General features: G+C 48.6%; 1 protein-coding gene across 1 annotated transcript; it reads right to left on the bottom strand.

The window, feature by feature from the left end:
- Window positions 1-4,011: 4,011 nt before the first annotated feature.
- On the bottom strand, window positions 4,012-11,785 carry LOC129693846 (zinc finger protein 420-like). The gene is made up of 2 exons (XM_055630605.1): window positions 11,609-11,785; window positions 4,012-9,701 (listed from the first exon to the last, which is right to left on the bottom strand). Exon 2 carries the CDS (start codon window positions 9,552-9,554, stop codon window positions 8,076-8,078), a length of 1,479 nt encoding a protein of 492 aa, XP_055486580.1. The 5' UTR covers window positions 9,555-9,701; window positions 11,609-11,785; the 3' UTR covers window positions 4,012-8,075.
- Between the last annotated feature and the right edge of the window lie 1,903 nt (window positions 11,786-13,688).

Here is a 13,688-nt window from a genome sequence, read left to right as displayed (position 1 = left end):
AGAGACAGACAAGGGCCGGAAACTACTGGGCCAATAGTAAATATCTTTGGGACTTTCCCTCAAATGCCTTATCAGGGACGGGGTAAATCAGGACACCAGCCCAGACAGGACTGGGGCCCCCAAAGCGGGGGGGGGGGGGGGGGGGGGGGGGGGGGGGAGGGATTACAAGGAGGGGGACGAGGGAGGCCAGTAAGGAAACAGGTAATTGACATGGTGTGCTGGGGATGCGGTCAGGTAGGGCATGTGAGAAGGGATTGTCAGAATCATCCATGGCCCACACCATACCAACAGGTAGAAATGGTGGGTGAACAATACCTCACCCCAGGGACAGCCCCAGCAGACCCGATTGAAAGCCCGGCTGGTCCCATTAACTCCTATGCTAGATATTAGGGGTGCCCAGAGAACCCGGATGGGAAGGGACACTACCCAATGATAACCAGAGAGGCAGAAGAGGAACCTGTGGTTCAGGTAGTTTTGGGGGACAATTAACACCCATGGTGATAGACATTGGAGCTACCTATACTTGTGTGCAACCACAATATACCTCCCACCTTCCCATGTTAGGAACATTTGTTAAAACTGTAGGGTTCTCGGGTAAGACACCGTTAATACGATGCACGACCCCCGTGAGTTTAAAGATGAATAACGAAGAGATAGTATTGCCAATATTAGTGTCAAAAGGGACTCCCATTAATTTGTTAGGTAGGGACGCCCTGCTGAAACTGGAGCTGAAATTATAATGTACCAGTAATGGTTTGAGTGTGGAGAGGTCGAATGTCCAAACGGTAATGCAGGAAGCTAGCAGAGCTAATGTGATTTGGATAGGGGATATAGAAAGTCAAATCTGGGAAACCTGGAGCAAGTTGGAAAAGGGAATACTGACTATATTGCCTGAAGCAACTCCACCCCAGTCTGAGCTGCACTGTACGATATACTTTGACGACACCCAAAATGTGGAACAGGGAAGGATGTGGCGTACAGGGATGAGTGGCCAGCACCACTTGAGAGCAGTAGCAGTGATAATTGGAAAACAGGGGGTAGCCTTGCAAATTGAATGGGACACCTTCCTGGAAAAATGGTACAGGGTGGGGGCTGCACCTCACGTGACATTGCTTGTAAATAAGGGTTATCTGTCTAGGGAATTGGGACCCCTGGTGAGACAAGCAGGCACGGTTAGAAACTGGAGGTTTGCTCCACAAGTATGGATGTCTGAAGACAGCAATTACATCAAGATAACAGTTACTGTAGACATGATAGGCATGACGAAAGAGGTTGAAATTAACACACAACGACAGCTTCCTGTGCTTAAAACAGCAGGTCGGACACAGGAGGAAAAGCTGAATGAGTTGCCAGCTAGCTTGTGGTCGTGACATGACAGATGTGGGACTGGTGAAGTCTGCAAGTCCGGTAGAGATAATAATAATAATAATAATTTTATTTATAGAGCACTTTAAAAACAATCATAGTTGCAACAAAGTGCTGTACATCACTAATCATTGACAAAAAAGTTAATACACACCAATAATAACAATCAAAAGAAATAGTAGGAAAATATATGTAAAATAAAGAAACAATAAAAACAGAAGCAAAGTCTCAGGCATGGTTAAAAGCCAGGGAGTACAAATGTGTTTTAACACAGGATAAGATTAAAACACGGAGCAGTTCCACCCTGGAGATCGCAGTACCCTCTGAAGCCAGAGGCAGAGGACGGCATAGCGCCAACTATACAGGGTCAGGTGGAGGCAGGTGTACTTATCAAAACACGTAGTCACTGCAACACTCCACTGTTACCAGATTTAAAGGCAGACAAGTCAAGGTGGAGACTAGTACATGATTTGTGAGCAGTGAATGAGGTGGTGAGAAGTTGGCCAGCTGTAATTACGAATCCGCACACATTGCACACCAATGTTCAACCAGAAGCAGCTTACTTTTCAGTGATTGATCTGTGTTCAGCATTATTCAGTGTGTCCTTAGCAGACCAGTGTCAGCATTTGTTTGCTTTTACCTATAGGGGTATTCAGTACACTTACACTAGGATGCCGCAGGGATTCAAACACTCGCCTCGCGTGTTCAATCAGGTACTGAAGGCATATCCTTAGACAGTATGCTGGTACAGTATGTGGATGATTTATTAATTTGCTCTGAAACTGAGGAACAATGTGAGCAAGATACTGTGGCTCTTCTGGAGAGGCTGGCGTGCGGAGGTCATAAAGTATCTATGAAAAAGTTGCAGTTTTGCAGAGCAGTAGCAGTGATAATTGGAAAACAGGGGGTAGCCTTGCAGATTGAATGGGACACCTTCCTGGAAGTACTTCGCAAAGTACTTAGGACGGTTGATCTCCAAAGAAATTAAAACTATAGCACCGAACCAGATAGAGGCAATAATCAAAGCTCCTAAGCCGCAGACAGTGACATTCTTAGGGATGACTGGACACAGTTCGGACTGGATTGGTGAATATGCTGAAATTGTGACGCCATTGAGAAAGATAATGAAGGAAGCAGGCCAAACAAGCCTAAAGAATGTTTTGCAGTGGAATGATGAGGCAAAAATGGCTTTTAACACAATTAAGCAGGAGTTACAGTCGGCTTTGGCCTTGGCCCTGGCCCTTCCTAATTATGAAAACAACTTTCATTTGTATGTTTCCAACAGGCAGGAGGGGTATGCGGCAGCAGTATTGACACAGGAAACAGGTGTAGGAAAGGGGAAGCAGCCTGTTGCATATTACAGTACAAAATTGGATGAGGTGACTCCGGGATATCCACCTTGCTATCAGGGACTGGCTGCGGTGCACTATGCTTGTGAGTCTGTGACTATGGGATATCCAGTGATCATACCCACCACAAAGTGGCAGAGTTGTTGGAAAAAGGAAAGTTTGTACTTACACCAGCTAGGATAACCGCGTATCAGATGCTACTGACATTTTCAGATACCACCATACAAAGAAGTACAAGTAATATGGCTGACTATGTCCCGCTTGGTCAAGAGGGGGAGCCCCATGACTGCGTGGGTCAGGCAATGGTGTTTTCTAAATTACGAGCAGATTTACAATCTGAACCACTGATTGATGAGGATAAGAAAGTCTTGTTTGTGGATGGATCATGTTATCGGGGATCATGATGGAAATCATGCAAGATTTACAGTGGTGCAACAGGACCAAACAGGGTTTCAGACCCTCAGGTTAGAGGCGTGTCAACAGCCATGTTCAGCCCAGCTGGCGGAGATTAAGGCTTTAACAGCAGCATGTGAAATGATGGAAGGTGAAAAAGTGGATATCAACATGGATTTGGCTTATGCACACAGAGTCTGCCATCTATTTGGTGCAGTATAGAAACAGAAGGGCTTTAAGAAAAGCAATGGGGATCCCATACAACATTTCCAACACATTTCTGACCTAATAAAGGCGTTAGTAAAGCCTAGGGCATTAGCCATTGTTAAATGTCAGGCACATAAAAAGGGCAGTGACACAGATACAAAGGGAAATCATGCAGCGGATGAAGCAGCTAAGACAGCATCTGGGTGCCAATCGGCAATAATTGCACCTCACTTGTTAGTGGTACCAGAGCCTATAAAGACGGATATCATTGAGATGCAGGGACAGGCCACATTAGCTGAACAAACGATGTGGGGGCAGAGGGGAGCCAAGCCAAATGAGGACGGCTTATGGACCACAGATAACGGCCTGTTAGTGGCACCTACCACCTTATTGACCAGTCTTATTTCAGAAGCGCATGGACTGGACCATTGTGCGAGAAGGGAAGTCATACGAAAGGTAAGAAAGGATGGGTTTTGGTCATCTTATCTGCAGGCTTCAGTTGATCACTTTTTGTCCCGGTGTGAGGTATGTGTACAAAATAATATCAGAAAGGGCATAACGACACCCATCGGTCACCGAGGAGCCATTCACACATTTGGTCATCGACTATGTGGACATGCTGAAAACAGTTTTAGGTAAGCGATACCTGTTGGTAATCAATGATCGATTCAGTAGATGGGTGTGATGAAGCCGAATTTTAGTTAAAAAAATAAGAAGATATTAAAATAGGTTTCTGGGCTAGCTTACAGCTTATATTTAGTGTCAAATTAGGCTTGCCTCAGGTTGCAGTGTGTGGGATAATAAATACCATAACATTGTCTCCCAAGTGAGGAAGTGACAGAGAGGAAGAGAGACATAGCTAGTCACATCTTTGAAGTAAGATGCCATAAACCAAATGACCAATGTTTATGAGGGACCAAGTGACAGAGAGGAAGCAGCGAAAAGAGCTAGGGTGATCTCTTTGGAGATAAAATGACCTAAAGCATATGGCCAATGTTTTTAGTATATCTTGTACCATGTAAACAAAAGGCCTTTGATGTGATGCATTCTGTGGAAACCTTTTCCTGTACCTCTGACCATGACTAATGTTTGTGGAATGTGCTAAGGGGACAAAAAAAAACTATTTAAGGCAATGTAATTCTGTTGTTCAGGGAAGGTGGCTGAGCACAGTTAAGTGTCTACATTGGTCACTTAGCTGGAATTCTCGCTCCCTTCCATCGGCCGATGTTAAGTAAAGTTTTGAACTGGTCTACCAAACAAGTTGTGTGGTGTCTGTTTATTAAGAAGCGAACCTGGTTTAGTAGTTAAGAAAAGTAGCTTTTTCAGGTGGAGGCTGTACCTTCCAAAGACCTAGGGGCAGGTACAGTCGTGAAATTTTTGACAAATGAGGTGATTCCACGGTTTGGCATACCAGCAATAATTAGCTCTGACAATGGATCAGCTTTTGTTAAAAAGACAGTTAAGCTGGTGCTGCAGACCCTGAGGGTGAAGCAAAGATTTGGCTGTGTACACCACCCGCAATCACAAGGCATGGTGGAAAGGGTGAATGGGACGTTGAAAGCGAAAATAAACAAAATTTGTTCAACTACAAAGTTAAATTGGATTGATGCCTTGCCACCGGCGCTAATGAGTTGCCGTATGCAAACCAATCGAACAACTCACCTCACACCACATGAAATGCTCACCGGCAGACCCATGCCGGTGACCAGATGAAGGGATGTGTATGAGGGCCCGAGTTTGGAGCAGTTAGAAGTAGAACTTAACCAATATATGCAACAGTTAACCATGATACATAAGTCTATTTATGCACAGGAAAAGCAAAAGGAGCCAGAGGCTGACCAAGAGGAAGGACCGATTAAGCCCGGAGACCAGGTTTATGTGCGAGCCTTTTGAAGAAAATGGAATGAACCAAGAAGGTAAGGACCAATCACAGTAACTTAGGCCTCACCTACAGCAGTTCAGGTAGAGGGCCGATCCATATGGTACCACCTTAATTACTGCACAAGGCCTATTCCACCACCTCAGCCCAGGGGTAACCCCGAGGTAAGTGAACAAGAAGAAGAGGACACGGGAAGAACAGAGCATTGACCAGGTAATAAATGATGCACTCGGAGAAAGTGGGAGTTCCGACACTGGTGAGGATCTGGGTGTGGGTGAGTGCCCTTCTCCTGATAGGCATCATCCTTCTACTAGCAACATGGGCGAAGGAGGGTCAGGGGGACCTGCCATGGGTAATCCCTACTCGGGCTTCACAACCATCAACCTTGCCAACCTGGGCTTGGAAGGATAACACCACTACTTCACACGAGTTGGGAAAGCTGGTACTTAACCGAAGGGAGGCAAGGGTCCAAAATAGCTCAGCCGCCTGGCGTAGCGCTTCCACAAATGAGTGGTACAAGTAGGCGCAATATACAGCACAAACTTTGCAGTTGCCACAATGTATAATATGTGCCAAAGCGAATTGGAGAATATTGGCTACACCAGAACCTCACAACTGTACATATTGTGCGGATTTCCTAAGAAGTGTGACACGCTGGAACGACATGTCTAATTGCCCAATAGAGTGTTTAAATGCAGCAGGATCGTCACAAGTGACACTTGCGAAAGAACACTGTTCTCTACGGAACTTCACGGAGGTAAACCATACCCAGAGCCACCACCAGAGGTTGGGGTTACATCTACAACACAGTATGAATGCTACCTTGCAGCGAATGGCACACACCCGGTAGGAACTTTTCCAGGCCACTGTAACAGGGTGTGGGTATGTAATCACCAGAACCCATACAAATTGGCTAAAGCCGTGCCGAGAGCAGATGTTGCTGTTATACTACCACAGTGCATGGCTATTTTGACAGCAGATGTGGCTGTAGCTGATGGGTTTTGGATGTGCGGAGGTAAGCCTAGAAACCTACTGCCGCTCTATTGGACTGGATTGTGTGCCAGGGTGATGTTGGCACAACCTGTCCTTGTGATAAGTCCAGCAGAGATGTTCGCACAGACCCGTAGGAAGAGAGCATTTGATTTGTTACCTGACGGAGTGTATCTGGATGCAATAGGACAACCAAGAGGAATCCCTAATGAATTTAAAGCCATGAATGAAATTGCTGCAGGACTGGAGTCAATACTTTTCTGGATTACGCCTAAAAACACGAAATGGATTAACTACATCTATTATAATCAACAGAGGTTTATTAATTACGCACTGTCGACCTTGGGGGACCAACTTGATTACATTAGTAAGATGGCATGGCAGAATAGGCAGGCTCTGGATTGGATGCTGGCTGAGAAAGGGGGTGTTTGTGTCCTCTTTGGGGAGCACTGTTGTACCTTTATCCCTAACAACACCAGCCCGGAGGGATTCTTCACTAAAGCCATGGATAAGTTAAAAAACCTAAGGAGTGAGGTTAAATGAAACGCAGGGTTTGGACATCAATTGTTTGGGTGGCTGGAGAGCATGTTGGGGGGTTGGGGAGCATGGCTGATTAAAATTGGTCTGACCATTGGGGTCGTACTACTTGCAGTGGCAATAATGTTGTGCTGTGTTTTCCCCTGTATTAAGTCCCTCCTGGTGAAAGCTGCTGTGAAGCAACTGCCAATGATAACGGGTGCAGACGAATCCGGCCCTAAAGGAAAGTGGACATCGGTGATAGAATACTACTACGATGGTGAAGAAGTGTTTGGAAAATGCTAAATGAATTCTGTGAGGGAAGCTGGGTCTTTTTTCCTGCCTCACGTAATGGGGGTGGGTTTTTGGCCAGTTTCTCAGGGAGCCAGAGAAAGAATACTACACAGCATTAAGCAAACTTAATTAAAAGAGTCTACATTTTAGGGCTCTATGGGTGATTAGACTTGGGTTTTGTGTGGTTTTCTTTGTCTGATGAGACTCAGAGTCTCAAATGGAGGAGTTATATGGAAGTTATAGAAGACTTAATTAAGACATTTATCATAGTCAGCATATCATGTCAGCTATATTGTACTCAGATTCACGTGTTTGTTAGTTTTGCAGCACTTAACATTTATCTAGTAATCAAGGCGCTAAACAAGTTATTTACTTTTACTTAAGCTTAATTTTACTTTTGTGTGATGTATCTGTATTCTTAATAAATACATTTGTATCTTTGTACTAAACTTAAACTAATATGTAACATTATAATATGGTGTGTGTAACCTTGGCTGTAGCTAAAACATAAGGGTGGCAAAGTAGATGCAGCTGGGAGATTAGAGTAACAGTTGGAATTTAAGGGTGGCGAAAGAGGAAAAGATATGAACGGGAAATGTAAGTTCAATAAGATTCAACCAAGGTCGGGATTTACTGGTGGCAAGGCAGAAAATATTAGAACTGATGATAGATTGATGTGAAAGGAGTACAGCACGCAAGATAAAGAAGCAGATAGGGCTAAAGAACTGAAATAAAAGCTACTCGTTTCTGTGAATCGGAGAGAAGTTAGAGAACAGATAGGTGATCTGTAATCTCTGAATGTTCCAGCTGTTTTGTTTGCAAATAAAGGCTTTCATCTTTTTGAAGAATTCTCCGTGTCTGTGTCATCTTATCCAACTTTAAGTCCCTAAACCACGACAGTATTCGTTGGTGCATTCTTGAAACGTTCTTGAAATGCTTGCCGCAGTGACGGCGTGGGCCCGCCGGTGCTGCCACAACCCCCGCGATCTGTCAAACTCCTCACTGCAGTACAGTCAGTTGTAGGAATGGCCACTGGTGTGCACGCACTGGGAAGGCAGGGTGTGGGAGGCTATGGCAAAGCTCTATCCACAAACTGGGCTGGGGAAGGGACGGTCGCCGGCATGCACCCGCTGGTGGGACAGCAGCCTGGAGGTGTGGATGAAGCCCTTGCCGCACTGGATGCAGGTGTAGGGGCGCTCACCGGTGTGGGTGCGCTGGTGGTACAGCAGATAGGTGGAGCTGGTGAAGCCCTTGCCGCACTGAGTGCAGGTGTAGGGACGCTCGCCAGTGTGGGTACGCTGGTGCACCAGTAGGTTGCTGGAGCGAGCGAAGCCCTTGCCGCACTGGGCGCAGGTGTAGGGGCGTTCACCAGTGTGAGTGCGCTTGTGGTACAACAGATAGGTGGAGCTGGTGAAGCCCTTGCCGCACTGGGTACAGGTGTAGGGGCGCTCGCCTGTGTGGGTGCGCTGGTGCTCCAGCAGGTGGCTGGACTGGGTGAAGCCCTTGCCGCACTGGGCGCAGGTGTAGGGGCGTTGGCCAGTGTGGGTGCGCTGGTGCACCAGCAGGTTGCTGGAGCGGGCAAAGCCCTTGCCGCACTGGGTGCAGGTGTAGGGGCGCTCGCCGGTGTGGGTGCGCTGGTGAGACAGCAGATAGGTGGAGCTGGTGAAGCCCTTGCCGCATTGGGCACAGGTGTAGGGGCGCTCGTCGGTGTGGGTGCGCTGGTGGGACAGCAGGTAGGTGGAGAGGGTGAAGCCCTTGCCGCACTGGGCACAGGTGTAGGGGCGCTCGCTGGTGTGGGTGCGCTGGTGCTGCAGCAGGTGGCTGGACTGGGTGAAGCCCTTGCCGCAGTCGCTACAGGTGTAGGGCCGCTCCCCGGTGTGGGTGCGCTGGTGCACCAGCAGGCTGCTGGAGCGGGTGAAGCCCTTGCCGCATTGGGCGCAGGTGTAGGGGCGCTCACCGGTGTGGGTGCGCTGGTGCTCCAGCAGGCTGTGAGACTGGGTGAAGCCCTTGCCGCAGTCGCTGCAGGTGTAGGGCCGCTCCCTGGTGTGCACGCGCCTGTGCTGCTTCAGTTCCGTGGACGACTTGAAGCCTTTGCCGCAGTCGGAGCAGGTGTAGGGCCGCTCACCGCTGTGCACCCGCCGGTGATCCCACAGCCCCGACAACCATGCAAAACTCTTGCCACAGGTGGAGCAGCCATAGGGCTTCTCGCCCGTGTGCATCCGCTGGTGGATCTTCAGCTCATTCATCGTCTTGAAGCTCTTGCCGCAGTCGAAGCAGGTGAAGGGCCTCTCGTCTGTGTGCACTCGCTGATGATTCTTCAGGTGATTCGCCCCCTTGAAGCTCTTGCCACAGTCAGAGCAGCCGAAAGGCCTCTTGTCAGAGTGCACGTGGTTGTGCCGCAGCAGGCTGCTGTTGCATGTGAAGTTCTTGTCACACTCTGAGCAGTTGAAGGGCCGTTCTCCCGTGTGCACCCGCCGGTGGATCTCCAGCTCGCTCGGGCGCTGCCAGCCCTTGTTGCACACGTCACACTCATAACGCTTCTCCTTGGTGTGCCCCGTCATGTGGTCCTCCACCGAAGCTCAGCCCCTCGAAGCTCAGCCTGCACACCGAGCACATGGGAGGGGAGGGGGGGGCTCACTGGCACCCTGGCCGCCCTCAATGGCCGCTCACGTCCCCGTTTCTCCGTCCTCAGCAACAGCTCCTAAACCCTGTAGGAGGGGAACACAGGGGGTCAACAAGCTGGCAAACAGGACATTACTAACGTGTGAACATTACTGGTGCTTGAAGGGGGGGTAGGCAGAGGGGCGAGAGGTAGGGAAGGGGGAAGTGGATGGGGAGAAGGAATGAGTGAAGGGGGATGCAGAGGAGGGGGTGAGGGAGAGAGAGAAGGGGGGGGGGGGGGGCAGGGGGTGAGATGAAGGGGATGGGGAGGTTTGAAGGGAAGGGGAGGGGGGTGAAGGGGAGGGCATGAGGGGTGAAGGGGAATGGAGGTGAGGTGGGTGAAGGGGATGGAGAGGAAGAGGTGAGGGAGGGGCGGTTGAGGGGGGAGGGGAAGGGGTGAAGAGTGGGTGAGGGGGAGAAGAGGGGGAGAGGGGGGTGGGGTGGAAGTGGATGTAGAGGAGGGGGAGGGGGGGTGAGGAGGCAAGTTGGAAAGGGGAATGAGGACATTGGAAGTGAAGGGGAGAAGGGAGAAGTGAGGAGGAGGAGGTTAGGGGAGAAGGGAGGGGGATGGACTGAGGAAGGGGGGGGGTGGCCCTGCCACGTGACATCACAAAGGACCAAGTCCCGCCCCTCCTAGCGTCCAACAGAGCCTCGCCCATGCCGCAGGTGACCACGTCCTAAAGGTCAAGCTCAAAGATCCTAAAGATCCTCTAGGATCTTTGGTCAAGCCGTAGCCCCACCCTACTGACAGACAGCGTACTCCACCAATCGGAGCCACCCATCCCGCCCTAGAAACGGCTGCGACAGAGAGAGAGAGAGAGAGAGGCCGAGACAGAGAGAGAGGCGGTGAGCGAGAGAGAAAGAGAGAAAGGGAGCCTAGAAAGAGAGAGAGAGGCCGAGAGAGACAGAGAGAGAAGCTGAGAGAGGCAGAGAGAGAGAGAGAGAGAGAGAGAGAAGAGAGAGAGAGACAGAGATAGACAGAGACAGAGAGTGAGACAGAGAGTGAGACAGAGAGAGACAGAGAGAGAGAGAGGCAGAGAGAGAGAGAGGCAGAGAGAGAGAGAGGCAGAGAGAGAGAGGCCGAGAGAGAGAGACTTTCATATGAAGAAAGACTGGATGGACTCGGCTTGTGCTCACTAGAATTTAGAAGAATTTAGAAGATTGAGGGGGGATCTTACAGAAACTTACAAAGATTATTCCCGATGTTGGGGAAATCCAGAACTAGGGGTCACAGTTTAAGGATTAGAGGGAAGTATTTTAGGACCGAGATGAGAGAATCATTTTTTACACAGAGAGTGGTGAATCTGTGGAATTCTCTGCCACGGGAGGTAGTTGAGGCCAGTTCATTGGCTTTATTTAAGAGGGAGTTAAATGAGGCCCTTGTGGCTAAAGGGACCAGGGGGTATGGAGAGAAGGCAGGTATGGGATACTGAGTTGGATGATCAGCCATGATCATATTTAATGGCGGTGCAGGCTCGAAGGGCCGAATGGCCTACTCCTGCACCTATTCTCTATGTTTCTAAGATACAGATAATTGGCCTCCAGTAAATTGGCCTCCACCACCTTCTGAGGCATGGAATTCCACAGATTCACAACTCCCTGGGTGAAAAAGTGTTTCTTCATCTCCGTTCTAAATGACCTTCACCCTTGGTAACTCAAATGTTTAATGCTTTATGTGTCATTCTTAATTGTTGCTGTATGTCGTGTTGTTACTGGTGAGCGGAGCACCAAGGCAAATTCCTTGTATGTGTACAGACTTGGCCAATAAACTGATTCATTCATTTCCCTGGACCTTAATTGGTTAATCACAATTAAATTGCATTTTGAATCTTGAACTGGCCCAGCCCTTATTCTTTAAAGGCCTGAAGAGGCCTGTTGGGCCGAAGGGCCTGAAGTTTCCACATTCTATCATTCCATGACAAAGTTACTCCAGCATTTTATTTTTTGTGTCTACCTTCAGTCAGAAGGGCCTCGAACTGAAACGTCGCCCAATTCCTTCTCTGCAGAGATGCTGCTGCTGTCCGTCCGTCGGTCTAAATAAAGAATACTTTACTTTTTATCCCGCTGAGTTACTCCGGCATTTTGTGTCCGCTTTCGACATTTAAAACAACCGCCATCTTGCAACTTCTACATGAAGCAGTTACCTCGGATTGGCGGTGACGTCACGGCGCCGGGCGGGGTGGAGCGGGCGGACGTCACGGCGCAGGGCGGGGCAGAGAGGGCGGACATCACGGCGCCGGGCGGGGCGGGTGGACGTCACGGCGCAGGGCGTGGTGACGGTTGTTCGCGACGCGGTTCCCGAATGCTAGGCGGCCTCAGGTCGGTGCGGCGCCTCCGCCCCCCCCCCCCCCCCCCCCCCCAGGGAGAACCCCGACCCAACCTGCCCCCACCCGACCCGACCCGAACCGCCACGCCCCCACCCGACCCGACCCGAACCGCCACGCCCCCACCCGACAGACCCCGCCCCCACCCACGGGGGAGGAAGGAAAGGAAAGGTGATGGAGAGGAGGAGGGTGAGGCACCATCTGTGGGGAAGACAGACAAAGGACTAGAGCAGCTTCTTCAACTATTTCAGTGTCTTTATCACAAAATCTCATTCACCCTCCACGACATTTACTGATGTTTTTTGGTAATTTTCCTCTTATTCTCCCTTGTGTATAATTTTATATAGGATTTATTTTGTCACACGAGCAAAACACATAACTTAACTAATTTCTTAATTGTATTTTATTCAACCTTTTGAACATCTTAAAAATACAGTATATGGGTAATATCCGTGACTTTGAAATTAGAAAATTAGTTATAGAAACATCATATTTCCAGTTCCACTGCCATTAAAACCAATAAGAGCTTAATAACCACTTTAATGGTAATGCATTTTTTTAAATACAGAACAAATATATAAATATCTGAATAAATTAAGTCATTCACCCTTCATTCACCCTCTAGTTTCATTCACCTCAAAATAATTTAATTCGTCCTTGGGTGAACCATTCACCAGTTTAAGAAGCACTGGACAAGAGGTTGTGAGCTATAGGGAGAGGTTGAGTAGGCTGGTCTCTAATCCTTGGAGCGCAGGAGGGAGGTGATCTTATAGAGGCGTATAAAATCATGAGGGGAATAGATCAGGTAGACGCACAGAATCTCTTGGGGAATCAAGAACCAGAGGACATGGGTTCAAGGGGAAAAGATTTAATAGGAATATGAGGGGTAATTGTTTTACATAGAGGGTGGCGGTGTATGCAACAAGCTGCAGAGGAGTTAGTTGAGACTGGGACTATCCCATCATTTAAGAAACAGTTAGACAGGAATGTGGATAGGACAAGTTTGGAGGGATATGGACCAAGGGTTTCGCTATTCAATATTACCTGCTCTTCCATCCTGGATTCTGTTGCTCCTCTTAAAATGAAAAAGCCTAAGCTTAAAGGTGAGCCATGGCTCAATGACTCAACCAGAGCCCTAAGAAGAGAATGCAGAAAATCAGAACGGAAGTACAAATCTGATGCTTCAAATTTCCTTTGAACTCCTGAAAAACAATCTTCACAATTACCAGGAAGCGGTAAAATCTGTTAGAACTAAATACTTCTCCACCCTCATCTCCAAAACCGAAAATAATTCCAAGGTCCTTTTTTGCACCATCACCTCCATCATTTGTCCTGCCCCCAGCTCCAGCTTAACTGGGTTCCCTGCTAAGTGCGAGGAATTTACTACATTTTTCACCAGCAAGGTAAAAAACATAAGAACAAATATTTCCCCTCCCACCTGTGACCTGGCTGTTTCATTGGTCTGCTCGTCAATATTAGATTGTTTCCAACTCGTTACTCTACCCTCCCTTGTAAAACTGATCACCACCATGAAACCTACTACCTGCCCCTTTGACACTGTCCCCTCTGCCCTCCTAAAGGATGTAATTACAACAGCCAGTCCCAGCATCCTCGCCGTCATCAACAGTTCTCTGGCCACTGGCACTGTTCCTACCTGCTTCAAGCATGTGGTGGTCCAGCCACTCCTGAAAAAACCTGACCTCGACCCCA

Source organism: Leucoraja erinacea, unplaced genomic scaffold (genome assembly GCF_028641065.1).
Source record: "Leucoraja erinacea ecotype New England unplaced genomic scaffold, Leri_hhj_1 Leri_448S, whole genome shotgun sequence".
Classification (NCBI taxonomy): domain Eukaryota; kingdom Metazoa; phylum Chordata; class Chondrichthyes; order Rajiformes; family Rajidae; genus Leucoraja; species Leucoraja erinaceus.
The sequence above is the reverse complement of the archived record's forward strand: the minus strand, read 5'-3'. Positions and strand labels throughout refer to the sequence as shown.

Bases quoted from the DNA above. Each gene is read 5' to 3' on its own strand.
- LOC129693846 (XM_055630605.1), bottom strand. From the start codon at position 9,554: ATGACGGGGCACACCAAGGAGAAGCGTTATGAGTGTGACGTGTGCAAC.